At 38.9% G+C, this 17,744-nt stretch overlaps 1 protein-coding gene across 2 annotated transcripts in view; it reads right to left on the bottom strand.

Annotated features, from left to right (window-relative positions):
- kcng2 (potassium voltage-gated channel, subfamily G, member 2) overlaps window positions 1-17,517 on the bottom strand; it is a 34,511-nt gene extending 16,994 nt beyond the window's left edge. Inside the window, exons 1-2 of one of the 2 annotated variants that reach the window (XM_055157399.1) lie at window positions 17,406-17,517; window positions 5,354-6,215 (exon numbers count right to left, since the gene is read on the bottom strand). In XM_055157399.1, the coding sequence (XP_055013374.1) occupies window positions 5,354-6,121 (768 nt within the window). In that variant the 5' untranslated portion in view covers window positions 6,122-6,215; window positions 17,406-17,517. Of the gene's footprint in view, window positions 1-5,353; window positions 6,216-6,452; window positions 6,533-17,405 lie in introns of those variants that run through there. The other variant, XM_055157398.1, reaches the window with a different exon arrangement.
- Between the last annotated feature and the right edge of the window lie 227 nt (window positions 17,518-17,744).

Genomic DNA, 17,744 nt, shown 5'->3' with positions numbered 1-17,744 from the left:
CTCAATGTATTAAGCATGGTTTATTTAATCACATTCTGCGTCATTCTCCAATAATCCCCAACACACATAGGCATTGTTCAGTACAATGTTTTGCACAGGGAAATCTTAGTAGTGAGGACTTAACCACTTGAGTTATAGGTAATGGTAATGTACTTTTCTCATTTAACCAATCGCTGCTACTTGGTCTTGACGTATGTAATGCACCAAATCCCGTAGGAAGAAGGGCAATAACATCTTTCCCCTTAAAATTGACCAAACATTCTCTTTGTTTCGGCTTTAAATCCTCAATCTCAGGAATCGTTGCCAGAATGTATGTCTTTGTCAACATTCATCTTGACCGATTTGTTTACTGTTGTACTGTACCACAAAAGGGACCCATCATGGCTTCACAGCTCTTTGCTGATTGGCCGGTGCGCAGCCTACAACTTCCGGGGTTCTTGGAAACTATCTAGTGTATTCCGATTCCTGACCTAGTCCCTGGAGAGAAATGAAATTGAGTGGAGGCACTAGGTGGCGCCAGGCTGGCTAAGCTAGAATTAGACGCTTTGAGAAACTTTACAGAGGCAAGTGGATCTGGAGCCAGACCCTGATTTCAACAGGGAATGATTGACAGGCGGCTTAACCAATCAGAGAGACACATGCTCCATTCACATCAAATATAAACAAGGCTGCTTATACATAAAATAGGAGAAAAATCTAAACAAAGGACTGAGATGCACCAAACTATTACTTGTTTCAGGTAAAAGAAGTTTCACATGCTACAAATTAACAGCTGTGGTTGGACCAACTGAAGGCTGCTCTGTGGTTTGGTTCTAGTCCCAGTCCAGTTCCAGCCCCTGGATTCATACAGAATTGAGAAAGGCCTGCCTGGTCAGGCAACCGAATTGCACCAATGTATCACTACTCTCACTGCTTTTTTTAAAGTCTCTCCATGGCCTAACACCAAAATACATCTGTGACATGTTAGTGCCATATGAACCATCTCACACTGTGAAGACCTCAGGGACCTGTTTCCTGCTGGTGCCCACAGTCATTTCAGTTTCATACAGTTAAAATCTGGAACAGTCTTCCTGAAGATGTTTAATAAGGCTAAAACAGGTTTGTTTAAGTGTACATATGACTGAAAGTGTCTTATTCTACCTGTCTGTCATTGTCCAATGTCTGTTGCATTGTTGGATTTTCTACTTTCTTTTGGTTAAATAAATGATCTTGTTGAGCCCTAAGAGGCAACTACTGCTGTGATTTTGAGTTTTACAAAAAAAAAAAAAAAAAAAAAAAATTGTTTTAATTCTACACTTTTTTCTTAAGTACATTTTCTGATCATTATGTTTGTATGTTTTAACATATTTTTTATCCTGTACAGCAATTATTTTGTGTACAAATTGTCTACAAATAAACTTGTTTTGCCTTGCCTTAAGAATCAAAAACAAACCCAAAAGCGTGCTCAGGGCAACAGTACCAAGGATTTCTTTAGAGACAGAACCTTGGGCGGGCCTCTGGGTCAATACATTTTTCAAACAAGAGTTCAAAAGTTCAATGTGAATGTTTCAACTTATTTTGGGATGGGCAATGCTGGTGCAGAACATATGTACTGACCAATATTTTCTCTAGACTCAAATTTTTATGTTCATTTTTTTGGTCTATAAGTGAAAAGTTTATTTGTGAACAAAATAAATTGTGAGCCTCACTACATATTTTCATTTTTTTTATAGCAAATATTGGTCAAAGCAGAAAGACAAACCTTTACGCAATTATTTTTCTAATTTCTGACATTTTCCAGTTTACAGTTTTTCATGGTACAAGAACATAATATACAAAATAAACTGTCAGCAAACTCCCATGTGGCCACGACCGTTAGGATAATATAGAAAAGTGTCAGACTGCTTAACAACTCCCTCCAGTGTTGTTGCTGTGTGTGCAAACGCCTGCCTCATTATAGCCATAAAGAAGAGACTTTTTGGAGTGACTTCCTACTGCTGGTCCAAATGAATTTCTCCATCCTACTGGTCAGGAAGCGGCGCTGCGTTTTCCGGACACCTCAGGGGGGTTAATTGGGTCCATAATTATTCTATTTGAGTTGGAGATGAGGGTGGATGTTTTTCACACTGGTTTAGTCACACAGCAGCACTACTATTCTGTACATTCTGTAAATAAAAATTACAATTACCATCTGACTAGTATATCTACAAAAACTGTTAACTGTCTCTGGTTAAAGGCACTGAATCAGATTTTTACTGTCTTTAAAATGTGAAAAGCCCTACTATTTGATTTTAAATGGTTTGCAGCAGTCCAAAGTTAACCACTTAATGCATTCTCAGCATTCTAATTATTCACTGTGATAAGTTATTAAGTGCTTTTCTCAACTTTGTAATACCAGCAGTAACTAGCATGCTAACAGGACACATCCTGGTTCTTGGAGGATAAACGCTTTATAATTGGATGGAGACAACATTAGGGATGCACCGAGTCAGTTTTTTTTTTGTTTGTTTGTTTCTATACTGATTTTGATACTTTGGCAGCCAAAGTTTGGCTTTAAGTATCTGCTGATAACCGATACTAACAGATACTAGGGCAGGGACTGAAAATATAATTAATTTTCTTTAAACACACACAGCGTAGCAGCAAGTAAAAAAAAAAAAATCCAGATTTGTTTTACTACTGAACAGCTTTGTAAAAATACAAGTTTAATATTGTGAGATGTTTTGGGGTAACATGGCCAGTAAATCTAGCCTGATTAATCAGCTGGTTTCACTTCAGCATTAGGATTCGTTCGCTCAACGGTGGGTACTTTTTTATTTAACCAATCGCTGCTATTTGGTCGTGAGGTATGTAATGTGCCAAATCCCCTAGGAAGAAGGGCAATAACGTCTTTCCCCTTGATAAAATTCACCAAACATTCTCTTTGTTCTGGCTTTAAATCCTCGATCTCAGGAATTGTTGCCAACACAGAATGTACGGCTTCATCTACATCCATCTCGACCGCTTTGTTTACTGTTGTGCTGTACCACAAAAGGGACCCAGACAGGCGCTTGAGTTGGCTGGTGCACAGTCTACAACAGTCTAGTACATTCCGATTCCTGACATAGTAGCTGGAGAGAAATGAAACTGAGTGGAGGCACTAGGTGGCGCCAGCCTGGCTACAGTAAATTATCTTATTACACCAATTTATGGACCAAAATGGGATATTGACTGAACTGATATCTTGTGTTAAAAGTGTTAAATATTGACGCCCATATCCAATACCAGTACTGTATTAGTCCAGACAGTCTCATAATTGCATAAGAGCTGCTTAAACAATATATATCAGTACTGGGACAAATTGAAAAATGTGGCTCAATTACATAGAAAAAAACAGGGAACAGCCACTTTAGGTTAGCTATGTAATTTTTGTTTTCGTTTTAGACAGAATCAACTCCACTTGGCTGTAACCCTCTGATCAACTGTGTATTCCTAATTGGTTATGGCACATTAGACTCCCCCTCCTCCTCCTCCTCCTCCTCCTGCTTTAATCACCCTTATGTCACTCAAACAGGGCAGGGCATCCTCTCAGCCTGGAGCAAACACACAAGAAACAGACTCTTATGTTCCTCCGCACCACTCAACATGTAAGGGGCTACAACACAACCCTGAGGTCATATCTTTACACTCCCTCAACATCAAAGCTGTAATACTGTACATTATTATTTTCACAGTTGTGTTGGTTTTATTTAACATCTGAATATAAAAGCATGTTGTAGACTGAAGAAATCATGTGAAGTTGGTGCGCCTGTTTTGGACTGTATTCACTGAAAACATACACAGGTTTTGTTTACTGTTTTTGCAGGATGAGTCTCTACTATGCATTTGCAGAATATACCAGGATGATATAATGAAGCTATTTGTGTCTTCTCTTATTTGTCCAAGAGTGGTTCCAGGTAGAAAAGGTTTTAAATGCAATCATCTGGACAATGTTTTTGAAGTTGAGACGTTTCAGCTGCAATACAGACGTCATTGTCAATCTGATTTTACTAGTATGAGAAGCTAGAAATGATACTGCTCTGAGATAGATAAGTCCTGCCTTCCTCGAGTAGAAGTAGAAAGTAGTGGTAAACTAAGAGTAAAAAAAGTATTTGGGAAAAGTACGACTCAAGTAAGAGTAACTTAAAGAGTAAACGCTGTGGTGTAACATGCAATTTGAAGGGAAAAAAAACTAAACTAAATCTGGTATTTTCAAAGGTTGGACGCAAAAATGAGAAAAAATAATTCATATCTGAAAGAGCTGTGCAAGAAACACAAATGTTAAAATGTTAAATGTCATAGTAATGCTCACTTAGACTTAGTAAAAGTACTATTACTTCAGTAAAAATACTACTTAAGTAGGAGTAAAAGTATGCTGCAAGAAAAGTACTCTGAAATGTACTTTTTTTTTAAGACTTAAACTTTACTGAATAAATGTTATTACCCACCTCTGCCTGTAGATCATGACACTCAAACAGTAGATCTGTTGTAAGTGTCCATCCGAGTTTTAAAATTGTACAAAATTGTATATTGTATGCCCACTTTAAGATTATTATTTACTTTAAGCTATCTTCAATTTGAAAGGCTCATTGTGCGTAAGTGTGCTGCTATACCTCCATTCGCACATGTGTCCTAGATACTATAGCTGCTAAATCCATTAAAAACAACATTTCAAAGAATGTTCCATTTTTAAGCGGCCTTTGTTTACTCTTCAGCTCAATAAGAGCTGTGTAAACCCACTAATTGTCTTCATGGCCACAATTTGTATAACCCAACACATTGCATAACAATCATCTTTTTTATTTATTTTCATTATTTTTAGCTAAATGAATATTAATACAGATTTGGAACACATCTGCCAAAATACTTTATGAATAATTTATATTTTGAAATTGTTGATGTTGAATATAAGTAAAAGAAGCATAAAATATAAGATATATTTTTGTGTAGGCTACTGCATGTGAACTCGAGTGGAATTCCTCTATGTGTGTCACATTGATTTAAAACACAGCATATGTGGGCTGCAGCATCAACATAATCTTAATTCAGTCTGAGGCAGCCGTAAAGCACGCTCTTCCCTAAAGCACTAAAAGTGGAGTCCTTATGCAGGCTTCCCCCGTCGCACTGTTTCATCATATGTGTGTGAGCCTTGTTCTGCAGCTCCACAAATCTGTTGAGCAGAGATGCACGTGTGCTGGGGTTTGGGATTTTATTAAAAAATCTGTATGATAAACTATAGTTAAGGTTTTCTTACTTGCAAAATTCATACATTTTGGTCTTTGAATTTCCCTGATCAGTTTGACTGGGTAGTCTCCCTATTAGACTGACTGGTTTATGGGACAGAAAGTTCACTCACCCGCTCCTCCTCCGCTCTGAGGTCGGGCATGGTGCTGACACACAGCGTCACTGCAGTGATGGCTACAAATATGACAGACAGACACGCAAAAATCTTCCCTGGGATTCCTGAGTGTGGGTTCTCCACCATGTCCCTCAGCCTCCTCATGCAGGTAGCAGAGTTACTGTCCTCTGAGCCTGTCCCAGGCACGTGTGCATCCTCACAGGACGGGGGTGCTGTGAGCTCCGCCTCCTCCTCCTCCAGTCTCTGCTGCTCCTTGTACTCTTCCTGTCTCAGGTGCAGTTTGCGCAAACAGCACCAGTCCAGGTTGTCCTCCTCCACGCCCCAGTACAGCAGTTCCTCCTGGAAGGACAGAGCACACATCTCCCTGAGGAGGCGGAGCTTCCCCGCAGACAGGAAGGTGACGATGGTCCTGAAAGCCGAAGGGCTCCTGTCAAAGAAGTACTCGTGTCTGCTGCCATCATAGTCATCACACAGGTCCATGATCTCCTGCTCACTGCTGCAGCTGCGCAGTTTGCCCAGGCGTGTCAGCGGGAACTCCTCCAGTGTGGTCCAGGGGATACGGTACTTTATGCCCCCCACGTTAATGATGGCCGCCCTCTCATCTCCCACAGCCAGCCGGGGCTGAGGCTGCAGCAGCAGCTGTGCTCGCTTGTAGAACAGGCCCTTCTTGGAGCTGACCTCTTGAGGGTTCTCCACTCGGTTGAAGTGAAAAGAGGTGAATTGGTGCTCAGTGCTCCCTGCTAGAAAGGCCACCTCCTGATACATCCTGAGGAGATGAGGCCTGTCCTGGGCTGTACAGAAGCTTCACAGGAAACACAGGGCTGTGATGTGGTCACCCATTCAGCAGCACTGCAGGTGTCTGTGGGAACAACACAACAAAACACAACAAATTAATAATCAAATGTTCAAAAGTGGGTTAGACATATTCAACTTAAAAATTCTAATTTAAATCCAAATTAAGTTATGAAGCGATACCCCAAACTCAGCACTCTGAGACAAAAGGAGTCAAAACAAAAGCTGTTCTGACAATTGAGTTACTTTGTCCACAGCCTTTGATTAGATGCATCAGAGAGTGGCTGAATAAGCTGTTCTTTACCATTGTTCACTGAAGTCTCTGAAAAACACAATGTATCTCATCTGATCATTTCCTGGGTCGAAAGTGTGCATTGTCTCATGTTGTTGTGCCTTGTGTACAGAGGCAGCTGGAGGAGAGAGCAGAGAAGTGCCACAATGAGAATGATTCTATTACAGAAGAAAGATGTAGCAGACAACAGCATTAGACACACAGCACCTCACAGGCTCAGCTGGAACACACAGAGCAGTGCTCAGGGTTGGAGAGGGACCACAGCATGAACAAATATTACCAGGTAGTTATTTGGTTAAGAAAAAAAGTCTATGATAGGAATGACATAGTATCAAATTACATGTTAGAATTACGAAAATACCAGTAGGGCTATCAAAAATACACTTCTAAAACTACTATAGTATCAGAACTACTAGTACATATAGTAATCATACATGGAGAACAAAATATATGACAAAATTAGACCTTTCTTTATCAAAATTGAATTTTAATAACACTTACATACATTCTGGCAATCTGCCAATTTGAGATACAGCAACAATTTTTCCTACTCTGAGCAATTGACAGGTGGATTCAACCAATCACAGAGAAGTGTATAGTGTGTGTATATATATATATATATATATATATATATATATATATATATATATATATATATATATATATATATATATATATATATATATATAGGAACACGAGAAGCTAGAGAAATACTAGGGGCTCAAGGAAGAGCTGGAGAGAGCCTGGAAAGTTAAGGCATCAGTGGTGCCTGTGGTGATCGGAGCACTCGAGGCTGTAACCCCCAAACTGGAAGAGTGGCTACAACAGATACCGGGAAAAACAACGGACATCTCAGTCCAGAAAATTGCAGTACTGGGAACAGCAAAGATACTGCGCAGAACTCTCAAACTCCCAGGCCTCTGGTAGACGACCCGAGCTGAATGAGGGTGAGAGAGACCTACCACCGTGGAAGGTGAGAAACACATTTTTAATTTTTATTTTAATTTATATATATATATATATATATATATATATATATATATATATATATATATATATATATATATATATATATATATATATATATATAATATAAATTATTACGGTGAAGGCTGTAACAAATAATAAAGTGTCGTGAGTATACCACATGCAATTATTAAATGCTGAAATCATATATTTGTTTAAATGTTGTTAATGAAGTCACACAATTAATGCTTAACTATTGAAATCAGATATATGTGTTTAAAGAAACTGCTGTGTAGGTTGTGTCTTTTTAAGGAAATTCTGTACAGAGCAGCTGACAAGGGGACATCCTGGCTGGCACCAAACCTAAATAGATCCGGACATTCCCATAAACGGAGAGGCTTCAGGGAGGATCCAAGGCGTGAACCTGATCAACATATCATTATGCATATTTCTGTGAATGTATATATACTGGGTTAAGGGACAGATGCAGGTGTTCAGACTGCCTGAAACTAAGTCCTGTGTAGAATAGGCCATCAGGGATAGTGGTCTGACCCAGAGCTCTGTATTAGAATTGCATTGGACAGGGAATAAATTCTTTTTACTTTTAATCGATCGATTCCAGTTGTGATTTTTGATAGAACACGCCTAACAACGGATAGGAATGAAGAGGGTACAGTGGAAACTGTCCCTCTTGATATCATGTCATATGTTTGCATCAGGAAGTGCTTCTGGCAGACAAATCCATTAATCCCATAACATCTCTAGTACACATGGAACCAGAGCAGAATAACACATGCAAATACACACAGCACAGAGCAGTCACCATGTTTTGCGTGTTCAAATGCAAATGTTTCAAACTTACACAGACATAAACACACTGCTAATGATGCATACATAAGTAATACAAATATGGCTACTATTATTTGTGCAATTCAGTGGGCACATGGAGATTATAATGTCAAGTCAAATAGGCCATCCACAAGTATCAATCACTGCCATGTCATTTGCATAAAGGCTACACTGGAGAACTTGGTATGAGAAAATTATACATACATACATTCAGTATTTAACAGGGTGAAGTATAAAAACACATTCATATCTTTGAAAGTGCAATCTGTAACTCTTCTGGTTGGGGGCCAAGTGCCTGCTTGTCCCCAAGGTGATGTTCCACAGAATGGCATTACATGTAACTATCTCTGCAGAAACAAGCAGGGCAAGTTACAGGTCAAATCTGTGGAGAGGCAAGCCCACTCAGAGTTTAGAATATCTGAAATGAAAAATATGTATGATGAAAGTTAATGCCATATTTGGGAAAATTCCAAAGAAAACAATTGGTAGACCCTCCACCAGAAACGTGCAAATGTGAGGTATGTTTTTTCACATAACTTTTTTTTTTTTTCAGAAACTTTTCAGCTGAATTTTAGAAGCTATTTTTTAAATTTATCCACGGAGCAAAGAAGTGTATTTTGTTGTTGTTGTTTGTTTTGTTTTTTCAATATCTTCCCAAACATTATTAACCCATGTGCCGTGACTTTTCTCATATCCTTGGAACCACCCTTTTAGATCCTATTACACAACGGTGAAGCCCTGAGTTCTTATAAGCTCTGACATTTCTGTTTTATTTAACATGGCCGACCACATGGGTCCACATATTGCACCCTCCCTCCTCTGTGGATTTTAATATAGCAAAAAGCCCACCTAGAAAGGCTAGCACACTGCACCCAACCTTAGGCAGTCTATGCGGGGTGGACTGGGCATCGCATCTAAACAAATTACGGATAAAGTTCCCTGTAGCTACCCCGAATCTGCTGCTCTATTGTACGGCCAATCGCTGTGAGGACATTTGAAAGCAGTTCCATGACATTGGCAATTGCAAAGGAGAACGGCAAATGCAAAGGAGAATAAATCTGAGATGAATTTGAGGTCCAAATAATTTCCATAAAAAGTTTGTTGACCTAAGCTAATTTGTTTGCTAATAGGAGCGTGGTGGTATTGCAGTGGGAAGGCGGCGGTCTGCATGGGGTGCAGATAACCGATGATTAGAAGAAAGGAAAAGAACATTGGGGAAAGTTTTGCAGAGGTGATTAAATTTGGGTTTTGTTCGTAAACAAACATTGGCAGCGCCTGTAAAATCTAGTCTGGAAGCAGCACTACAAGAAGTTACTGTTTATGGGGGAAAGTGATTACTGTATGTGTTATAATGGAGCCAGTAAATTGCAAGGTCAGAGAGTGGATGTTAATGCTAATAGAAGGTAAGGTATACAGAATAGGATTTTGTTAAACTGTGCCATGATTCTTGTCAAAATGTGAAAGTGATATATATGACTTTTGATTCTGAACTATGTTATAATGTTGTTTCCTCATTAAATCATACCATACCTGGAGTGTGTTGTTTCATTCATATACGTTTAACACACAAACCCCACATATTTAGACTGCGTTCTTTTCTCAAACCTCTGTTCTCTCTGCTCTACTGTGTTTTTAAACCTGATATACCTTCACTGTTGATTTCCACACTGGAATTGCCCGTCTGAACTAAAAGGTAAAAGGTGACTGACTTTAAAACTACCACTTCATCACTAGGGCTGGGTATCATTAAGAAGTTGCAGATATGACACATACCTTGATACACTGGCCACGATACAATACATATGTCAATACAGTTCACTTTCGATTCGATACGACATATTTCAAATCGAATCAGAACGGTTCAGTAAAAAATTAAGGCTAAATGATTGCTGTAATACTAAAAGTCTTACATTAACCACTTCTTGTGCAAAGTGAAGATGAAACACATTTTACATCAACATTTTAATCCTCAAAACTGTGAAAATGTTAAATGTGTTGCATAAACAAGTTTCCTTCCACTAAACAAGCAACAAAACTGTAGCACTGTAAAAAATGTATTTAGTAAAATAAACCAAAAAATACTCTTGGCGATATCGATACTGTATCATCACATTAAACAATACGATATATTGATATTTTGATATTTTTGCACACCCCTATTCATGATATCGCATTTTGTTCTTTGGAGATGTAAAGGGACTACTATATTTTCCGGGTTATGAGACGCGCTCTTAAGCCTCCAACCCCATCAAAAAACGACTGCGCACCCCGCAATCCAGAGCGCCTTATACACGAATCCACTCGGGTCTCCCAGCACGACTTCAATAAACTACAAAGCCGCAACTCGCACACGCACAGAGCAGACAGCGACCGCGCAGCGAAAAACACCCGCAGCCACACTCATTACTCCAAGCGAACGAGGAATGGAAGGGAGGAACGAACCGAAAAAGTGCAATGTGCCACTTCTAGCCACAACTGAACAACTGAGTCACTGTGAACATGCCAACAACCCAGCGGTCCCAGACAGCACCCTCCCTACACGCCACAATTGAACAAAGCCCAGAGTCACCGTGAACGCACCAAACAAAGTCCAACTGAGCCATCTAACTGTTGTGGTTTGTTTGAAGTCTGGTGCAGTTTATATATGAAAAAAGTCCGAAAATAGACCATCCTATGACAGTGCGCCTTATAATCCAGAGCGCCTAATAGTGTGGAAAATACGGTAATAATGCAGAGTTACTCGAACATGTGTGAATTAAACAAAACACAACTCTGCTTATGTTTTTGATGAGGTAAAACATTCTAACATGGCTTAAAGCTCACAAGAGTCAATCTGATATAACTTTATTTCCACATATTTCCCACCCTTTGTATCAAACTTTTAACTAGTATTGAAAGTGTGATAGCAGAAAAACAAACTCATGCAAGACAGAATCAATGTTAAAACAATTCTGGCTCCATTATTATCATCACTGGAGTAGGAAATATAAGTAAAGTACTTTATATCGCAGGAGTGAAGTAGGTGAGATTTCAACTGGTAATCCTCTGGTTGAAAGTCTTACTAATACTTCACAATGCACAGGTCAATCACAGTACTGTATTCTGAATAACTGGAATACTTTTACATCTCTACTGTACTGGAATACTACTTAAAATTAGTATTCTGCATATATACAGGGAGGAACTGTATTCAGCTGTGAGCCCAAATATCTTCACATACAAGCCATTCCAGATATCACACTTCTTTACAAACTGAAAATGTACCTTTGTGTTGGATCAACCGTATAAACAGCAATTTCCAGGTTTGCAATGAATGAAAAATGTGCACATATGATGACAACACCGGTTAAACTTTTCATGCAAAAACCTTCTTTACAATGTATTATAGGTCCAACAAGCTATAACCATAACATTTCCTGCCAGCAATCAAGTCAACACACACCATTCAAAGTATTCATGCCTCACATAACGCAGTGATTATGCAGCTTCATTCCAGACCAACAGAGAAAGCCCTACCGCCAGCGCAGTTATCCATAAAAGCATATTTACATATTATTCTATAGCCTATAGACAATCCTGAATATACAACCTTGAGTTTGCACATGTCCCCGAGTCTAAATAAAGGTGGCAGTGGCTGAATACAAGTCCGACTGCATCCACAGTTGCCTTGAGCTTCTCTGTCAAAGAGATGACTAACTAAGCAAAATCTGAAATGTGTCTCGTTATTTCTACTTTATTTTGACAGTTTTGTTTTGATCATTTTGGCACATTTGGGTTTGGATCAACGTGATGTTAAATAATTCCATATTCATAAGGTTATGTTGTGTGGGAGCGGATGGATGTTTGATTGACAGGTCATTAGTCTGCTCAATCTGTTTTGGTAATTGTCATTTATAATGCTTAGGAAATGTTTTGAAGAAATGCATGCAAACAGGTAATGACTGGAGCAGCTATGGCAAGTGAGCAGACGCTTTCTTTGTACATGCTGGGTTTAAAGGTCCTATATTACAGAAAATTGACTCTTGTGACCTTTAAGCCATGTTAGAAAAGTCGTTACATCATCAAAAACATACCGGGAGTTGTATTTTGTTTCATTCCCACATGTTTGAATAACCCTTTATTTTATTATTTATTATGTCTCCATCTCCAAAGCTCAAAATACCCTGTTCCACATTTCCAAGTTAACAGCTCCTTTTACCTTTACTTCAGTAAAGCTTGGCAATTCCAGGGTTGAAATGATCCAAATGATTCTAGTGAAGGTGTATGGAGTTTAACAACACAGTGGAGCACATTCTGTATTACTTCATGACATCACAAGGTGGAACAGTGAGAGAAGAACACAGTCTAAACATGCAGGATTTGTGTGTTAAACATATGAATGAAACAAAACAAAACTACAGGTATGTTTTACATGAGGAAACAAGATTATAACAGATCAGGAATAGCGTAATATGGAATTTCAAAGTATTCGAGGAGTCACATTAGTTGAAAATAGATGTTCAAAAAGTCGAAAAATTGCTGTACCAGGAGGAAATCTGGGAAGATGTATTTTACACTTGCCCCCAAACCAATGACTTCTTAAACCATTCATATTTGATACACTATCTTTCTACTGTAGCAGCAGATTCTCCAGCCACCTCAGCCTCTCCAAACTGAAGACCAGATCTTACATTATGTTATTTGTCTACCCACCAAAGTTTAAGCCTTAAAAGGGCCTATATATGTTTTTGATTAGGGGTTCGTAACCTTTTTGTTTCTATGGATATGTCATTTCCTTGCCTAGGATGTTCCATAGTATGACATTAAACACCTTTCATTTATTTTAAATTGTTCTCTGTGTCACCTGCCCCGGGACAACAGATGGAATGTGATGTGTCTGTGTGTGTTGTGTTGTGTTTTTGCTCTATGTGCCAAATGAGCTCTGTGTGTGTGGAAATGAATTTCCCCATGAGGACAATAAAACTCTGAAGTGTAAATGATCTTTTTGCTATAATCTGGCATCTTTACACTGTAATTACAGACGTTCATTAATATGCCCTGTTCCTATCAAATCAATTAATCAATAAATAAGTAAAATTAATATTACATTACAGGTGGGTTTTATAGCTCAAAAATTACTAGACTATTTCTATACTGTGAAAGACTCCAGACAAAGCAATAACAACTCAATGGAGAAAAGCTGTTAATGGATCCTCACCAGAAGTTACACAATGCACCTTTAACTGAATTATTTTTCAGACCTCTTTTTTCCATCATAATTCTATAAGTAAATATCTTTTTTCTGTTGTTGTGGATCTGCCATTGTCTAGTAACATTTTCACAGTTCTAAGATAAAAGATACTCCTTTGTTGAACTTGAACTTCTGACTCCAGATACTGTGCTCCACTGGTCCAGTTTGTTCAGTGGTTTTAAAGGTGCACTATGTACATTTTCTGCTGGTCAGATCTGTGAAGAGAAGAGCCCTTTCAAGGTGCAGTGGCTCAGTGGTTAGAGCACTTGTCCACTAACCCAAAGGTCGGATGTTGGACCAAGTTCAGTTGTTGTGTCTTTAGGCAATACGTGGTGGTTTAGTGCACCACCCCACTAGACTGAAAGTGGTGTGTCTGTGTGTTAGTGATTGTTGATGGTCGGAGGGCAAAATTTGCATCTGTGCCAATGGTCAGCTGGCACATAAAGTCTTAATGGAGTCTATTATGTTTCAAATCAAGTTTTAACTGAAAAAAATTTAATCACACAAATTTGAGTAACTATTTATTATTAGTCTGCTTAAATGCTCTGTTCCAACTTGTGATGTCATGAAGCGGTAATTTTCAAGATTTTCAAGCTCATTTTTACCTTGAGTTCAGTAAAGATTGGCAATTCCAGGGCTGAAATTATCCAAATGATTCTAGTGAAGGTGTTTGGAATTTAAAAAAAGAAAAGAAATACAGTGGAGCACTTCCTGTATGACATCACAAGGTGGAACAGAGTTTTCTGTTTGAGAGAGGACCTCCTAAGCCTAAATGTGCAGGGTTTTTGTGCGAATGAAACAAAACACAACCCCAGGTCTGTTTGTGATGAGGAAACCTTATAACTTAGATAAAAAAATATAAATAGCAAAGTAGGGGCCCTTTAATCTCACACACTGGGAAAGTCTTGGCAAAACTTCCTCCAAAACAGTTACATAATGTGCACCTTTGGGGAAGGCGTGAATGTAAAAATTCCCCTTCAGAGATGATATAGTCTACATCTTAACCTATATATACTTTCGCCATTTCATTTACCATTGCAAGAAAAGGTCAATGTCTGGAGGAGGTCTGCCCTTTGTAAGTGCTATTCATCATTAACGTATATTCTGTCCTGGCATAACCTGTCCCACTTTAACTTACTTTAAAATGGAAGTTGTATAAGACAAAGATAGAGCCTACATTTCTGAACTTTCCTCTTGTTGCCTTTCAAAGAGGATTGTATGAAAGTGCCAGCAGCTGTTTGTGCCCACCATGTTACCTCTCTGTCACCTTTCTGCAGGGAGCTCCACACAACGCTTACTTTGCATTGTTCATCTACAACAGGTCTCATTGTGTGAATAATGATTTGCAAGCATGTTTGCATAATTCTGCTGTTCAGTCTGCACTCATATGCCTGCCTCCCACGTCCACTCAGACTTTGGTGTCTACACAAAAGAATAGCATGGAACCTTTTTTGGCTGACCTGGTTTTAAAGGGGCACTATGTAACTTTTCTGGTGTGGGGTCCGTCACCATGGAGATTTTTTGCTTTTCCTGGAATGTTCGACATGGCTTTTAAACTTGTTTATATTGGACTTATTCAGTTACAGCGACAAGAATACCTAAAATAAAAACCATGCATTTTCACTATGAGCATGGTCGCCTCTTCACAGAATTGACTCGTAACTTGTAACACCATTTCCATAGAGACAAGCAAATCCATCAGAAATGCTACATAGTCACACTGATGAGTTAGCTTATTTAAAATTAGCTGACTGATCTAATATGTTTGCATTTATCTGGAGCATTAGAAAACCATTTTATAATTTGGATGATTTCATAATGGAGGGCAGGATCGCTCTTGAAAAGCAATAATCACGCAGAGAGCACTTGGCACGATGTAATCACTCAAGTAAAGCTCCAAAGGGACACCACTGGAAAGCACTTAGTATTAGCGCAGGAAGCAAGGCTTTGTTGTCTAACCAGTTTCACTTCACTGAGTAGGTGCACAATTGATCACTAAATCCATGAAGGTAAAGGTGCTGTACAAGATGTTTATATTCTTAAAATTTTGAAAAACAGCTTATTTAACAGCTAACAGTTCATTTAAAATGGTTTGTGATTGTCCAAATGTATTCCTCACTTTCTTAACACTTTCCTAGCAGATAGCTCATGTGTTTTAAGCTCATTTCACAACATTCAGTGGTAAGAGTGGAGTTTTGCCATCATAGTAAAGCTAACAAACACTAGTTTCCTCCTCTGTTGCACATTTACACAATCTTATTATAACACTGGACTTTACAACACATCTGTCAGCACAAATAGGGTAATATATATTGTATCTTCAATAGGCTCTATTATTTATTAGAAATAAGCCTTGTTCTGATTTGAACTGTTTTGTGGACACAAGATTTGCATCTTAGTAAGCTGTTACTAACAGGTCTCTAGTTTTCCAAAAGTGCTGTGAAAATTGCAGCCTAATTGAAAAAGAAGCATGAACCTCACCAGACAGTACAAAGAGTCGCTTTAACCAAGAGTGTGGAGACAAAGATAATGGGCTGACTAAATGGCCAGAAAATCTCTTTTGGAGGCTGAGAGCTGAAAATGTGATCACTGAGGCACACTAGAACAAAGAACAGTTTAGGGAAAACTGCCACAGTCTTAACTCAGGACAAGTGCAATTCAAATGTGTTTGTTAGAAATTAGACAATGAAAGCAGCAATAAAAAAAATGAACCCTTTGAAGAACCAATGAGTCACAGGCATGAGGTAAAAAAAGAAAATATTTCTTTCTAGTGAGCTAAAATCTGAACATTCCAAGAGCTTGAAGAACTTCCATCTTCTATTGCAGGTGACTGTTTTAGCTTTGGCTGCTGAATCATGATTCCCGAGGCTAATTGTAAAATGAAAAATTGGTTTAGACTTATATTCATGTGGAAACCTATAATATGTAGGCTGTGTTTCACATGCTTGCAGAAGCTGAGGAATGAAAGTGCACGTTTTCAAACCAAGCAGACATGGAAGGAAACCATTAGAACCATTATCACCAACTTTCTTTTAATAGGTAATAATCAATTTACCTAAGACTTGGCTTTTTTTTCTGTCTTCTTTTCTTTTTCTCTCACTTCATCATTGCTGTTTAGGCTTGTTAAAATATTGTCTATAGCCTAATAGGCTCATGTTAAAGCGCACATTCCCGTTATGTGTAATGATGACCTTTAGAGAATACGAGGCCATTATGACTGCTCTCCGATGTTTAGGCTATGCCTAGCCTCTGTGGACGGACAGAATTGTGTATTTAGACTATGAAATGTATCATGGGCTACTCTGTCACTTTTTGAGGCTATTCTAAAAAAGACAGCGTTGGAGGGCTGGAGTCGAATCCGGGTGCATCAACAGGTTAATGGTCCCTGTCCCAGACACACAGTAGACATATGGACAATCTAAGGTACGACCTGTAAAAGCCCTGAGTCCACGTCTTTATCAGTAGTCTGTCGATATAGATTTTTAGCACTGCCATGGAGAAAGCATGGTCCTTTACGCAAAAGCAATAATGAACAAATAAACTATGTTTTACTATTACTACATGTAAACGAATCTTTTTTTTTTTTTTCTACCAGTTTAACTGCTCTAGTGACAGAAAAATAATCTAAGCACCGCAGTATTTTAAAGCCACACCGCCACGTTGCTCCTCAAACAGACTAGTCCAAAACAATGAGAAAATGTAACTTTCACAAATTGCAATGCCTGCGTAACTAGTTGTTTCACATTAGGTGTTGCACATTATTTATGCACACTACTCTAATGAATTAAAACCTTTTCATCTGATGAAATTATAAATGAAACGATTAAGTGACTACGTGAGTCTGAGGACTCGTAGATAAACGTCCATTATCAAACAGTCTCGGTAACAAAGCAGCACTGTATCTTAGTTGTCAGACTTACCCGGAGTGTAGAGCTGCTGTCCATGTGTTTGTGCTTCCTCTCGCCTTCACGCCGCTCTGTATCCAGCATCCCTCCAAGTTTTCCGCGCAGATGGTGTGGGACATCAGTGCGCAATCACCGGCAAGACGCACGGAGTTTGCAAAGTCGCTTCTTCGAATGTAAAAGCAAAAAAAAAAAAAGTGCTCGCACCATAAATAGACACCTGAAGTGTTATCCCACACGAGTGCAGACTTCGCTGGTTGCTTTTAGTGAGTCCAGTGAGATGAAGAGTGGATAGCTGCTGACCGTGCTGGACTGGACAGCCGGCTGAGTGCCCGGTCAGGTGCGCTCTGTTGTGTT

The sequence above is a fragment of the Boleophthalmus pectinirostris genome, unplaced genomic scaffold (assembly GCF_026225935.1).
Source record: "Boleophthalmus pectinirostris isolate CB_2022bp ecotype Guang Dong unplaced genomic scaffold, ASM2622593v1 HiC_scaffold_21, whole genome shotgun sequence".
Classification (NCBI taxonomy): Eukaryota; Metazoa; Chordata; class Actinopteri; order Gobiiformes; family Gobiidae; genus Boleophthalmus; species Boleophthalmus pectinirostris.
This window is presented reverse-complemented; position numbering and strand designations above follow the sequence as displayed.